This window comes from Pseudorca crassidens, chromosome 15 (genome assembly GCF_039906515.1).
Source record: "Pseudorca crassidens isolate mPseCra1 chromosome 15, mPseCra1.hap1, whole genome shotgun sequence".
NCBI lineage: Eukaryota > Metazoa > Chordata > Mammalia > Artiodactyla > Delphinidae > Pseudorca > Pseudorca crassidens.
The window spans coordinates 74,078,101-74,093,995 of record NC_090310.1 but is presented as its reverse complement, the minus strand read 5'-3'; the positions used below and the strand labels follow the sequence as shown (position 1 = coordinate 74,093,995).

Genomic DNA, 15,895 nt, shown 5'->3' with positions numbered 1-15,895 from the left:
CCATTTCCTGGTGAAATAGAGGCTGCAGTTCTTGGGTTGATTATTGGATTTCTACAGTGAACCCTAGGAATGGGCCTTTCGTTCCTGCCCCCGCTCTCCTTCACACAACAGTAACATCTGCCGTGGGTCCCTCTCCACTCGCCACTGGGGACTGGAAGTCCCAACTCCACACCCATCTCCCCAGAGCTTCCAGGGGCCCAGAAGTCATAGGAGCCAGAAACAAATGGAGTAGAAAGTGGTCTTTTATTGGAAAGTCCATGAGAGAGGCATCCCAGGTTTGGACACCCGGATGAAAGGAAGAATGGGCAGTGCGGGAGAGGGTAGTGCTACAGGCACCAGGATCTGCATCCCTGGGGACTTCACCGGTGCAGCAAGAACAGACTCCACCTGGTAGGAGAAAAGAGAATCAGCGATGTGATTCAGCAGGTCAAAGACTCAGAGGCAGTGGGAGGCAGGACCAAGTCCACTTGTCATCCCTCTCAGGACGAGACCCCTCGGTCTCTCCATCACCTCCCCATGTCCTCTCCCCCACCAACCTAGGATCACTCTCCACCTCTCAGCCTTTCTGTGCCTTCACAGGCCACCTCTTCCTCCACCCAGTTCTCACCTCACCGGGGATTCAAACAGGCATTCCCGCAATAGCCCACACAGCACTTCTTGGCCCCCCGGCAATGAGCATCTTTCAGACATTTGTTAGGGGGATTTAACATGGTGCACTGGAACGTAACCCTGGGGCAGGAGCCAGGCTTAGTGATCCACAGGAGTCTGGCTGGATCTTCTTGACCTTCGACTGGATCTTGACCTTCGACTGGATCTTGACCTTCGACTGGATCTTGAGCTTCGACTGGATCTTCTTGACCTTTGACTGGATCTTGACCTTCGACTGGATCTTGACCTTCGACTGGATCTTGACCTTCGACTGGATCTTGTCCTTTGATCAGAACATTGCCTTTCGTAGTGCCTTGACCTTTAGGACAACAAAGAAATATCCCCACATTTAGAACAGTGTACCTGCTTTAACTATCTAGTCTTTCCTCCAGGTCCAGCCACTGTTCACTGCAGTGTCCCTCAAAATGTGACTTGAGATAGGGGAGCTATCTCAAGGGCTAGCTGGGGTCTGTGCTCTTGGAAGGCTGGGACCGGGGCTCCTCGGGTGTCCATTTCTTCCCCTCACCCTCCATTCTGGGTCTTAGGGTCCTCACGAGGATATGCCAGACTGAAGTGTCTTTCAGAGGTGTCACTTTGGCATCTCTGAGGAAACTTAATGGAAAGGAAAGGAGCCGTGAGACACTTACCAGGAGACCTGAGCTCCATCCTGGCTCTGGAGACTGTCTTGACAAATCCTCACCCCTCCCTAAGTCTCAATGTCCTCCTTTGGAAAATAGGGGTCTTCAAACTACATGATTTTTGAGGCCCTGTTGGTTCTTAACCTTCTCTTAGAGGACTGATGACAGGTGATCTTACGGGGCAGACAGGCAGGGGACAGACCCCACACCCAGCGACCAGATTCCTGGGACCCCTCACTTCATTGAACGTTCTGTCCAAGTATCAACACTTGAGGCCAAGGTCATGTAACAACACTCCTTCCACAAACAGCCCTGATATCTCAGTCCTGGGGTGGAAAGCATGTAGAGTCTAGTAGGCAACTTCCTACTTCTCTGGATACGCTGGAAACCTACTGTCCAGGCTGAAGAGTGGGCTCTAGCCCTGCCTGCTGCTCTGGAAGTACCCCCTGTCAGTACCCAGGCTGCCCCCAACATCCTCTCCTCAACCCAACCCAGCCCCACCCAGGCCACTTCCCTATTCACCTCTTACGACAGCTGCCTGTGCCACCAGCGTCCCAAGGACAAGAAGCACTACCACCAGGATCAAGAAGTTTCTGGACTTCATGTTGTCAGGAAGGTGAATGGCTAAGAGCTGAGGCCAAACCTAGTTTTATGCAGCTCCAGCTTGGCCGGGTGCCAAGGGTGGGTCTGTGGTTTCACAAGGGACAAGGGGTGCATTTTCTTAGTTCTACCAGGAAATATCCACCTCCATCCTGGAAAGCACCTTGGGCCCTTCCCCAAGGATTATTTACAGGGAGAAATGGCAGTTACTGCTGCATCATCTCTCATAGCCCCAATAGTTACCTCACTTTCTCACAAAGAAGCAGGGCTGGCTCCCCTTGGGCACCATTACAGCCAAATTCCTCATACTTAGAATAGAAAGAATATGGAGCCCAAAGAAGAGAAAGGAATCACCCATGGTCATTTAACAAGTCAGTGGTAGGTCTGGTGTTCAGTTTTCATAGGCAAGGTGTTCCCCAGTTACTCCCTGTTCCTGCAAGACCCACCCAGACCTACCCTAACAGTTTACCCCTCCCAGCATCAAGCTGGGCTTTTCTTTCATTCTCCCCTAACCCCAAGAAAAACTCTCAAAGGCATGTTTGCCTTGGACGTCTAATGACTAATCAGTGTACTTTTCCATTTCACAGGTAGTCTCTGAAATGCCCCAAGAAAGTAACAGGGAAGGTGGAATTTGACATCTGGAATGGCATGATGCCCTTGAAATCACAGTCAGAAGAGAGAAAACACCCATAAAATAAAAGGAAGAAAATATAAATCATCTATAAGGTGGACATCTACAGTGCATACATCCAACATGGCTTCCTCCTTCTTAGAACAGCATGCTGTTTCTTCTGAAGAACTCTTGTTTCTTTGTACCATCAACTTAGGAATCTAATGGGGACTGCTGATCATGAAAGCCTGACCCCCAGTCACAGCAGGGTGCATGTGTGTGTGTGTGTGTGTGTGTGTGTGTGTCTCAGGTCTACTGATGTCCTTTATTTGAATAGACACTAAGGGGAAGGGGGAAGTCCCTCCTTTTGGTAAAGGTGGTAGAGATGAGCCTGGGAACTCCAGAAGCTATGGTTCCAGTCTGGGAATAGGTTAACTGTGCAAGAAAAAGGAAACTAATTCACTTAGAAAATCAGAGAAATGATGGTGAGAGAGGAATCGGAAGGCACAAACCAGCCCTTCATTCCCCTTTATCTTGAGAGCAGCTCTTCCCACACCCTTCCCCTAGTTCAGTTATGACCCAATAAATTGGCTTTCTGCCTAAGCTAGTCTGAGAAGGTATTTTGTCATTGCTACCATAGTTCAGAGTAATAAAAATGAATACCCAGGAGTTGGATGTTGTCAGGGACAGAACCTGAATTGTGGAAATGACAGTTGAGTTCTGGGTGAGACAGCGATTGAAGCAAACTAATTATTTTATAGTAAGCCAGTTGTTTAAATCTTCACCTTTGTCTCTTTGGACTCGGACCACATGCCTACCAATGCTGAAACACTAAGGAGATATAAACAAATGTCAGAACATTAGAGTCTGCAGGCTACTTTAAAAAAAAATTTTAAAAAGCTCACTGCAAAGTAAGCTATACAAACAAAAGAATTGTGTAGAACATACCTATATTCTTTAAAGAATTAAAGCATTACAATGGAAGCCTGTACTCACGTGCCAGGTGAGAAAGGAGACTATTTACTCTACAGCCTATTACCCTATTAGCCTTTACTCCTATCCAATTTCTTCCCTCTCCATCCTCCACAGAGGCAACACTTTCTTGGATTTTCTAATTTTCTGTTAATTCAAGCATCTTGCTCATTTCTAATTGGGTGGTCTATCTTTTTCTTGTTGATCTGTAGAGAAAAGAAACCCTCACACATTACTAGTGAGAGTATATATTCATGCAACCGATTTGAAAGTAAATTTGGATCAGCTAGTAAAATTGAACATGAGCAAAATCTTTGAGATTTTTATCAATCTGATGGGTGAGAAGTGATACATTGCTGAAGTGTTTAGTTAGCATTTCTCTATCATGAATTATTTCAAGCATTTCTTCATATTTTAAAAGCCACTTATATTTCTTTACCTGAAAACTTCATTTCTTTTGCTCATTTTCCTATATAGTCATTAACCTTTTTCTTCTTAATTTCTAAGCACTCTTTATCTATTACAGAGAAAGGTCCTTTGTCTGTGATACGGTTTATAAATAATTTTTTTTTTTTTGTGATACGCGGGCCCCTCACTGTTGTGGCCTCTCCCGTTGCAGAGCACAGGCTCCGGACGCGCAGGCTCAGCGGCCATGGCTCACGGGCCCAGCAGCTCCGCGGCATGTGGGATCTTCCCGGACCGGGGCAGGAACCCGTGTCCCCTGCATCGGCAGGCGGACTCTCAACCACTGCGCCACCAGGGAAGTCCTAAAATATTTTTTTTAAACACTGAAGTCTTTTATTCTGTTTCCCTCAGATCCTAAGAGTTTCCATTTCATTTGTTACCCCATAGATGAAATCTATTAGCAAACTGCATGCATATTTACATCAGTCAAGAAGTTTGAACAGATACTTCCAACAAAGCATGTAATATGTGAATTAGATATTTTGAATGTTGAAGGAATTAAAGAATGAGTCAGCTACTGGAGGTAATTTGTGCGGATTCTGAAGTATTTCTATACAACTTTGCTTCTAACAGAAAAGGGAAAACCCTGACTCAGGGTTTGGCTTCTTATTGTGCAGAAAGATTTGAGGACCAAGTTTCAGATATGGTGGGGTCACTCACCCTCATATCTAGTGAGTTCCATATATGAAAAGGCTTTCCTTTTGTTTTACAAGTAACTCCTTATTGTAGGCTAGCCTTTCACCATTGAGAAATTAGGGTTTAGGTCTTAATCTAAGCAACACTGAGGTTAATTGCATCACCTCCATCCACAGGGGTCTGGCACCCAGGGAAGCCAAGGGTGAGAACAGGGTGAGCCCAGGACACACATGTTAGCAGAGACAGTGCAGCATGATGAGGTGTGCATCCAACACCCTAAGTGTGCTTTAGTTACCAGAATATTTGACACACCCACAAATTAAGTAGCAAAACATTTTAATCCATTAATTCTAAAACTAACAGAGACATTTTATATCCGGTGCCGCCTCCTCAAAAGTCTACTGCAGATTAGACAGCCAGACTGCAAGTTACAAAGCCAGACATTAAAGTTGAAGATGCAGTTTGGGACAAGACCATCATGGGGAGATTTTCCTCCTCTTTGCTCATAAACATAAGTTGTCAGCTTAAAAAAAATCCTCAGACATAAGAAGAAAGCTTTCTCTCTCTATAACCTCTTTATTTTAAATCTGTCTGTAATGTTTGAAGGCAAAACAGATAATCAGCAAACCAACCTCCCAAGCAAGTACAAGGATCTGAGCTGGACTCCTGGGACTAAAGACTGGTTTGGTTCTATTTCTACCAACACTGTGATGTGAGGTACCATGGTTCTTGTTTTCGTTACAAGAGGTGTTAGGAAAGAATGCCCACACACAATTAATAATAGCTTATCTAGCACATAACTCTGCAGCACAGTACCAACAACAGGAGTATTTTAAAGCAGGGTGGAGAAGAAACTAGACATTCATACAAGTTAAGGTTTCCTTTGTTTCTTCCCCTCTTTTTACAAGGAGAATTCAGCTCAGAGACAAACTCCAGAATGCCCGTACTGTCCTTTGGCCCACTAGGCCCAGAGAGCCTCAGGCTTCAGTGATGTGTCCTTCTCAGATGGGGAAATCATAGATTTCCCATGTTTTGTTCACGTCTGTCTTGATGAGTGTTCTTGCCTGTGCCAGTCTCAAGCCTCCTTGCTTGTTACATTCGTTCAGTAGAGCAGATTTGTATTCCAAATAGGCTCCTGGGAACAACCTCACCATCTGACAGAGCTCCTTTTCTTTTTCATTCAACTTCTCTGTGCCAGGGAGGCCAGTGAGGTTCAAGGGCGGTGCACTTCGTCTACCTGAATTCGAAGCCATTGGTACGGAAGGACTCAGGCCAGAATCAACGTCAGCCTGCCGGCGGAGCCACTGCTGGCAGGCGCTACGTTCCTGGATGTACTGGAGAACCTCTGGGAGCACAGGGCGTTTGAGACGTTCCTCTTCTGGAGTCTTTCTGAGGTGATCCTAGGTTCTGGCACTACAAAAATTGGTAATGCCTGCTGTCCTGTATTTCTGGAGCCTCTTGATTTCCCTTCGGAGTTCGAATTCCAATGCATGGCTTTCAATGAACTTGTCATGCTCCACCGGCGCCACTATCCTTGCAAATCGCCTCCTTGTTTCCGAAGGGTCTTGGACTAGCTTGGGATACCGCCGTTCCATTAACTGAAATTTTCTAAGGTTGATTGATCCATGGTCTCTTATAATTTTTCTTCTCCTTTGTCTCTCCTGTAACCTAGAATGATAGATATCTACAACAGCCATCTTCAGAGTGTGTAAAATGTCCGAGTCGTCTTCAACAAAATCAATGTCTCTCAAGCCCTCTTCTGAATAATTGTCAAATCCTCATTGAAATCTGCCATGTGCCGAGAAAGCAAGGAGTCAAAGGTAGGTCGGGGAGGGTCATCTGTAGAGTGAAATGGAATGGCTGTGTCAGCAGTTTTTGCCTCCTCTGCTTGCTTCAGGTTCAGCAGGGTAGATGCAAACAGATGGTTGCTGATGAAATGCTTCACTCCTCCTTGGTCTTGGTGCACATTTGATTGGCTACATCCTGTCAATTTCCAAAGCCGCAGTCCATCACAGCTTCTAAAAGGGCCGTTTCTTCTTGAGCAGTCCAGCTGGGGTCAAGAACAGGAAAATCTGAGGTCATTATTTCGTAAGTGTGATCACTTTGATGTTTCTTGTACTCAAATCCTCGAGTGAAACATGCTAAAGGAACTCAAACGGTCCATTTCCCAGTTGGCAAAGACTGTTGCTTTGATCTTCCTCAATGTAGGGATCTTTCAAGGAGATTTCAGAACTGGCCAACACATACACCAAAGCTGACCACCACCCCCCTCACCGCGTCCCCCTCCTCCGCCTAAATAAAAATTTTAACTCATTCTTAGACCTGCACAAAACAGCTCAGGGTGGCACCCTTTCCTCCTCTTATCTAGATATTGCCTCCTGTTGTTTGGTTACTTCTGCTCTGGACTTCTGCATTTCTGCTTCATGATATCCTTAAACTGGTGAAATTGGTTCATTATTTTCTTTCAATTCATGTGCCAAAAAAAAATCTAAATGATACAAAAGGGATCATAGAAAAAAATAACTTTCTAAATTGAAACAGACACCAGAAAAAGTAGAAAATCTGAATAATATTGTAACTATCCTAGAGATGGAATCAACAGTCAACAATTATTTGACCAAAAAGAAGCATTAGGATCAGATTTCTTCATAAGAAAAGGCAATCAAGGAACAACTAATTCTAATATGATATAAATAGAAAATAAGATACAATTTCCAGCACGTTTTATGAAGTAAACATAATCTTGATACCAGAACTTAATAAGAATTTGTGTCAATTATAGCTCAATAAAGCTGTTAAAAAATAAAATTCTTGGGGCTTCCCTGGTGGTGCAGTGGTTGGGAGTCCACCTGCCGATGCAGGGGGCACGGGTTCGTGCCCTGGTCCGGGAGGATCCCGCATGCCACGGGGCGGCTGGGCCCGTGGGCCATGGCCACTGGGCCTGCGCGTCTGGAGCTTGTGCTCCACAGCAGGAGAGGCCACAACAGTGAGAGGCCCGCATACCACAAAAAATAATAATAAAAATAAATAAATAAATAAATAAAATTCTCAACAAGGATACTATGAAAAAGGAAGATTCTAAGCCAGTCTCACTCATAGAACATAGATTCATGAACACAAAAATCCTAAATAAGTCACTTACCACCTGAATGCAGTAATATGCAAAAAGGACAATTTTTGTGTGACTAATTTTAATTTATCTTAGCTATCAAAGGTAGTTTAATGCTAGAAACTCAATTAATGTAATTCACCACACTAACAGATTAAAGAAAAAATATAAGCTTAGATATAGAGCAGCATGCAATAAAATTCAAGATGCAGTTGCAATATAAAAATAGCAAATTAGGAATGAAGAATAATTCTTTTAAAGTGATAAAAACTACCCCATAGCAGACATCATACACAAATGTGAAAGGTTTTAACCTCTCCTTATAAAATCAGGAACTATTCCCAATTCTGTTCAGTATTATTCGGGATACCCTATTCTATAGCATCAGACAAGTAGAAGAAATAAAAGGTGCAAGTAAGTATTGGAAAGAAAAAACAAAACTGTCATTATTCAAAGATGATGCAACTGTGTTCAAAAAATTCCAGACAAATCTACAGATAAATTGTTAGAATCCATGAGAGTTATTATGACAGACACATACAAAGGAACTATACAAAAATCAATGGTACTCTATACATCAACAATACAAATCAGTAAATGAAATTTTATTGATATATATAATTATATAAAATATGAAGAGCTTATGAATAAATGTAATAAATTTTGTGCAGAACCACTACAGAGGAAATTAGAAAACTTTAGTGAGAGACATTTTTTAACATCCTCAAATCAGAAAGGTATACCATGTTCATGGATTGGAAGACTGAATATGATAAGGATGCCAATTCTCTTCAAACTGATTTTTAGTCTCAATGCTATCAAACCCCCAGAAAGGTTTTTGTAAAAGTAAACCAAAAAAAAAAAAAAAAAAAAGGCAATATAATTCTAAAATGCATACAAAAAGTGCAAAAGACAAGATAGCCAAGATACTCTTGAAGAATAATTTAATAAGACTTGATATAGGAAATATCAAGGTTTATTTTAAAGCTGTAATAATTATGATAAAGTGGTATTACAACAATGATAGATATGTAAATGAAACAGAATAGAGAGTCCAAAAACAGATGATTGCACATAATGAGAGTATGTTTTCAACTTGGCTGTAGTAAACAAATATCACTTTGGTTATATTAAGAAGGCTGCACATCATAATATTAATATACATTCCCTGAATGGTTGATAGGAGGATACAGGTTAAAAAGGTAGGATAGAAGGAAGGAGGAGGCAAATAAAGACAAACAAATAAATAAATATTGCTTTACCAAAGAACTCATCAAGTCTGATGTGATCCTATTACATTTATAAATATAAATGTCCATGAAATCTTACCAACAGAAAAAAAAAGAAGAGTAATATATGTGTTTTGATAATATTTCAGTCGAATATAGAACTCCTGACAATATTTATGTATGAAAAAGGAAAAGAGTTTGAAGGAATACACACTGCTGTGAACATTGGTTACATGATGATGACGGGAGGGGACAAGTATGAGTAGTTTTTCCTTTATATGTATTAGTTTCTAATTTTTTTGCTTGTCACAACTGTCGACGAAACTTCAGTTAACAGTCAAGTTAAGAAGAAAAGAGGGGGGCTTCCCTGGTGGCGCCGTGGTTGACAGTCCGCTTGCCAATGCGAGGGGACACTGGTTCGTGCCCCGGTCTGGGAGGATCCCACATGCCTCGGAGCGGCTGGGCCCGTGAGCCATGGCCGCTGAGCCTGCGCGTCCAGAGCCTGTGCGTCCAGAGCCTGTGCTCCGCAACGGAAGAGGCCACAACAGTGAGAGGCCCAAGTACTGGAAAAAAAAAAAAAAGAAGAAAAGAGGGAATTTTATTTGAGCCAAACTGAGAATTATAATCCGGAATACAGACTCTCAGGAAGCTCTGAGAAACTGTTCCACCAGGTGGAAGTTGAAGGCACAGTCATATACATTTTCGAGACAAAGAATCATACATCAAAATGACATATTGATACTTTACACAAAGTTCACCAAGGATACATAGTCCGGGTAAGCACATACAAAGAGAGCAGCAAGTCCATGACCACTACAGAGTTGGGAAAGAATGCTATTCTTTTAAGAAGTTGCACTGCTAGTGTCAAAAGAAAGGGGAAAAAATTATCTTTATGGTCAAACAGACACTCTTATCTTTGAGGAGGTTTGGTTAATGTGTAATGCAGATGCACACTGCTTATCAGGGAGGGAGGGAAGAGACCCAAACGAATGCAGAGAGAGAATTTTATGTTTAATTTTTTTTTGTCCTGCCTGAAAATATGAATTTTATTTCATCACAGCAAAAGTGATCTGAACATATCAAATAAAGAAAATTAAAATTCATAAAGAATAAAGAACTTAAGCAACCATGTGAGTGGAGAAAGGCTAATTGAGAGTTGTATCTAAAGAAGTGATTATATACATGTAATCACTTTTAAAAAATGTTTATTTAATTTATTTATGTATTTTGGCTGCACGGGGTCTTTGTTGCGACATGTGGGGTCTTATAGCTGCGGCTTGTGAGCTTCTTAGTTGAGGCATGTAGATTCTTAGTTGTGGCACGCATGTGGGACCTATTTCCCAGACCAGGGATCGAACCCAGGTCCCTTGCATTGGGAGCACCGAGTCTTACCCACTGGACCACCAGGGAAGTCCCTATATACATGTAATCATTAATGCAAGTGTTAAGAAGAGATGCTTAAATTATGTGTCATAATGTAAAAATATAATAATGCGTTATTCTGATGCAGTCAAAAGAAATCACTCTAGGTAGTTCAAGCAGAAAAAGAACTTCAGCTATTGTACGAGCACATTTCACTGTAAGAACCCAAATCACACGTGAAATCCTGGATGTGAAAGAGTCTGGGAAAAGATAGGCATTTGCTTTACAACCCCTGCAGGAAGGCATTCTGGGATCAGTTGAAATGCTTGTTGATGAAGACACTGCAGGTACCTGCCATACCCCTGCACCCTCCCACACTTACACTTCCAAACATCAGTAAATATTCACCTCTCAGAAGGCAAAGCACCCACCTTGCGTGGGAGTTGAAGTGAACGGGTCTGAGAACAAGAAAGGTCGGACACAAGTGCTGGGAGATAAAAAAAAAAAAAAAAGAAAGAAAGAAAGATAAAAGAAAATGCATCGGGGAAAAAGAATATGGAGTACTGAGAGAGGTTATTACCTTGAAATGTTGGAGTAATATCTCTTAGTGGCCATGGCTGATGGCGGAAGCCCTCCTATTTCAGATGAGTACTTAACAATCAAAGAAGTCCACACGTGTATTAAGAAAACTGTCCGTTATTGTAGCAACAGAGGAGGGAGCCCTTGAGCTAAGAAACTAAGGAAACTATTCTAACCTCCAACCCATCCCACTCCAGTAAGATATTCCTTTCAATAACTGGTCCATGAAAATCTACTGATTTTAAAATAAGAAAGAAATTTAGAAATCATAGACCATACAAAAATACTCCTTTTTTAAAAACAGAAATGAGTAGCAAAGCTTAAAAGCATTTAAAACAGGATTTTTAAAATCCCCAGTACAATGTCACCACAAAGCTGAGAAAAACTGATATTCTAAAATAAATGTTTAAAATTAGTAAAGCAAATTAAAGGTATGAGGAACCATCATAAAGCAGAAATACAGAAACTCAAAGAAGAGATAGCAAAATAGCAGGGAGATGTGAAATGGAATCTGAAAGACAGTAGAGAAATTGAAGAAAAGGACAAAACCATTTCATAAATAAGGACTAAGTAAAGTAAGGAAGAAAATGGAAAACATAAGAAAAGCAAAGAACATGAAATAAAAATAAAGAAGTAGCTTAAAAATACAGAGAGAGTCTTAAATATTAAAAAGTCAATGGAGATTCACCAGACACATAAATCAAGTCCCACAAAGAAGAAAATCAAAACAACAAAATAGAAGAATTATTTAAAACTATAATTGAGGAAAATATCTCTGAAATAATAGATTTGAGTCTACATATTAAAAGCTCACATTGTGAATGCAAGTAAAATTTGCAAATTTAGAGAAGAGCTAACACCCATCCTTCTCAAACTCTTCCAAAAAATTGCAGAGGAAGGAACATTCCCAAACTCATTCTATGAGGCCACCATCACCCTGATACCAAAACCAGACAAAGTTACTACAAAAAAAGAAAATTACAGATCAATATCACTGATGAATATAGATGCAAAAATCCTCAACAAAATACTAGCAAACAGAATCCAGCAGCACATTAAAAGGATCATACACCATGATCAAGGGGTATTTATCCCAGGGATGCAAGCATACTTCAATATATGCAAATCAATCAATGTGATACACCATATTAACAAATTGAAGAAGAAAAACCATATGATCATTTCAATAGATGCAGAAAAAGCTTTTGACAAAATTCAACACCCATTTATGATAAAAACTCTCCAGAAAGTGGGCATAGAGGGAACCTACCTCAAAATAATAAAGGCCATATATTACAAACCCACAGCAAACATCATTCTCAGTGGTGAAAAACTGAAAGCATTTCCTCTAAGATCAGGAACAAGACAAGGATGTCCACTCTTACCACTATTACTCAACATAGTTTTTGAAGTCCTAGCCACGGCAATCAGAGAAGAAAAAGAAATAAAAGGAATACAAATTGAAAAAGAAGGAGGAAAACTGTCACTGTAGATGACATGATACTATACATAAGAATCCTAAAAATGCCACCAGAAAACTACTAGAGCTAATCAATGAATTTGGTAAAGTTGCAGTATACAAAATTAATGCACAGAAATCTCTTGCATTCCTATACACTAATGATGAAAAGTCTGAAAGAGAAATTAAGGAATCACTCCCATTTACCATTGCAACAAAAAGAATGAAATACCTAGGAATAAACCTACCTAGGGAGACAAAAGACCTGTATGCAGAAAACTATAAGACACTGATGAAAGAAATTAAAGATGATCCAAACAGATGGAGAGATATACCATGTTCTTGGATTGGAAGAATCAATATTGTGAAAATGACTATACTACCAAAGGCAATCTACAGATTCAATGCAATCCCTATCAAATTACCAATGGCATTTTTTATAGAACTAGAACAAAAAAATCTTAAAATTTGTATGGAGACACAAAAGACCCTGAACAGCCAAATCAGTCTTGAGGGAAAAACATGGATCTGGAGGAATCAGACTCCCTGACTTCAGACTACACTACAAAGCTACAGTAATCAAGACAATATGGTACTGGCACAAAAACAGAAATATAGATCAATGGAACAGGATAGAAAGCCCAGAGATAAACCCACACACCTATGGTCAACTAATCTATGACCAAGGAGGCAAGGATATACAATGGAGAAAAGAGAGTCTCTTCAATAAGTGGTGCTGGGACAACTGGACAGCTACGTGTAAAAGAATGAAATTAGAACACTCCTTAATACCATACAGAAAAATAAACTCAAAATGGATTAGAGACCTACATGTAAGACTGGACACTATAAAACTCTTAGAGGAAAACACAGGAAGAACACTCTCCGACATAAATCACAGCAAGACCTTTTTTGCTCCACATCCTAGAGTAATGGAAATAAAAACAAAAATAAACAAATGGGACCTAATAAAACTTAAAAGCTTTTGCAAAGCAATGGAAACTACAAACAAGACGAAAAGGGAACCCTCAGAATGGGAGAAAATATTTGCAAATGAATCAATGGACAAAGGATTAATCTCCAAAATATATAAATAGTTCATGCAGTTCAATATTAAAAAAAAAACCAACCCAATCCAAAAATGGGCAGAAGACCTAAATAGACATTTCTCCAAAGAAGACATACAGATGGCCAAGAAGCACATGAAAAGCTGCTCAACATCACTAATTATTAGAGAAAGGCAAGTCAAAACTACAATGAGGTATCACCTCACACCAGTTAGAATGGGCATCATCAGAAAATCTACAAACAACAAATGCTGGAGAGGGTGTGGAGAAAAGGGAACCCTCTTGCAGTGTTGGTGGGAATGTAAATTGATACAGCCACTATGGAGAACAGTACGGAGGTTCCTTAAAAAACTAAAAGTAGAATTACCATATGACCCAGCAATCCCACTACTGGGCATATACCCAGAGAAAACCATAATTCAAAAAGACACATGCACCCCAATGTTCACTGAAGCACTATTTACAATAGCAAGGTCATGGAAGCCCATTAACAGACGAATGGATAAAGAAGATGTGGCACATATACACAATCGAATATTACTCAGCCATAAAAAGGAACAAAACTGAGTCATTTGTAGAGACGTGGATGAATCTAAAGACTGTCATACAGAGTGAAGTAAGTCAGAAAGTGAAAAACAAATATTGTATATTAACGCATATATGTGGAACCTAGAAAAATGTTACAGCTGAACCAGTGTGCAGGGCAGAAACTGAGACACAGATGTAGAGAACAAACGTATGGACACCAAGGGGGGAAAGCGACGGGGTGGGTGGTGGTGGTGGTGCTCATGGTGGGACGAATTGGGAGATTGGGATTGACATATATACACTAATATGTATAAAATGGATAACTAATAAGAACCTGCTCTAAAAAAAATAGAATAAAATTCAAAAATTCAAAAAAAAAAACCTCTCAAATTTCTCTTGGTAATTAAGTAGGGATAATTCATATTATTAAATACTAGCAAAAACTAGATAAAAATATGAGTAAAAAAAGTTACTATTGAGCATTATCAAAATACATAAAATACCTACGAATAAATGCATCTAGAAATGTACAGAAATTTTCTGAAAAAAACTTACAAAATTTTACTAAATGACATTTAAAAAGATATGAATACATTGATTTTGAAATTTTCCATAATGAGGAAAAAAAAGATTCTAAAAAGATATGCTCTTCCCCAAACAGGAAGCCTCTACAAGGTCAAGATGTCCTTCTTGGCCAACATCATTTATACCTTAAATATAATCAAAATCAAAACCCAGTGGGTTTTCCAACCTCTAATAAAGTAATTGATTCAGGTGATGATTATCCATGGCTTCTAAAATCATTTGGTAAAAGTTTGACTGGGACTGGATATTTACAGGGGGCCAAGTCTTCACCTCACAGTTTATCTGCAGTTTGTAAGTAGGAAAGCACCACTTTTCAAAGAGAGTATGAGGGGATTTCACCTAAAAAGCATTCATCTATCTTCACTGCACTAAAAGTCTTCCTCCTGAGATGTTGCAATACAAACACACAGCATGGCTGTGATGTGTTCTTGTCAAAATACCAAACTTGAACCTCAACAAAACTCATCTACAGGAAATACGAAGGATAGAGGAGTAAGTTGAAAGATATCACAGGGAAGTAACATGGGATACTCTAAAGAAAAATTCCTCTGTTTCGTTCAACAAATAAATAACATGAAGCAGGAAGAGGAGGACGGGAAGGAAGAGAAGTACGAGTTGAAGAAATGTTTGAGACTAAAAGAAAAGAGACATACAACCAACTCGATGTGTGTGACTTGTTTGGATTCCATTCAAACAAACGAAGTGTACCAAGTCCTTTCTGAGATGGTGAGAAAAATAGACTATTAGATGATGTTAAGGAAATACTGTTAATTGTGTTAGGTATGACAACGGTATTGTGATTACTTGAGAACATGTCCTTATTTCTTTGAGATGCAAACTGAAGTATTGAAGGATAAAAATGAGAGATGCAGTGGATTTACTTTAAAATACTTCAGCCAGAAAAGGGGTGGGCTATACGAGAAGGAAGTGTTGTCAAATGTTAATTGCTGAGGCTTATAAGTTCCAGAGGTGTAATGTACAGCATGATGACTTTAGCTGTCAATACTGTATTGTCCACTTGACGGTTGCTAAGACTAGAGCTTTTTTTGTTGTTCTTGCTGGAGTTTGCTCACTCTTTTCCCTCTCAGTTCTACTGAGATCACTGACACACAGCACTGTCTGTAAGTTTAAGGTGTACAGTGTAATGATTTGACTTATATATATCATGAAATGATTGCCACAATAAGTTTAGTTAACATTCATCACCCCAGATACAAAAGAAAAAAACAATGTTCTCACCATAACAACAACTACCACAGAATGGTAATTGTGTGAGTTAAAGAATGTGTTCACTGTTGGTGGGAATGTAAATTGGTGCAGCCACTATGGAAAGCAGTAAGGAGGGTCCTTAAAAAACTGAAACAAGAGTTACCATATGATCCAGCAATCCCAGTCCTGGGCATATATC

At 40.1% G+C, this 15,895-nt stretch overlaps 1 protein-coding gene and 1 pseudogene across 1 annotated transcript; both read right to left on the bottom strand.

Annotated features, from left to right (window-relative positions):
• Positions 1–276: 276 nt before the first annotated feature.
• Positions 277–2,008, bottom strand: PI3 (peptidase inhibitor 3). The gene is made up of 3 exons (XM_067705188.1): positions 1,809–2,008; positions 608–967; positions 277–387 (listed from the first exon to the last, which is right to left on the bottom strand). The coding sequence occupies exons 1-2, from the start codon at positions 1,888–1,890 to the stop codon at positions 609–611; spliced, it is 441 nt and encodes a 146-aa protein (XP_067561289.1). The 5' UTR covers positions 1,891–2,008; the 3' UTR covers positions 277–387; position 608.
• Positions 2,009–5,531: 3,523 nt separating this feature from the next.
• Positions 5,532–6,756, bottom strand: LOC137206460 (transcriptional adapter 2-alpha pseudogene; annotated as a pseudogene).
• Positions 6,757–15,895: the final 9,139 nt, after the last annotated feature.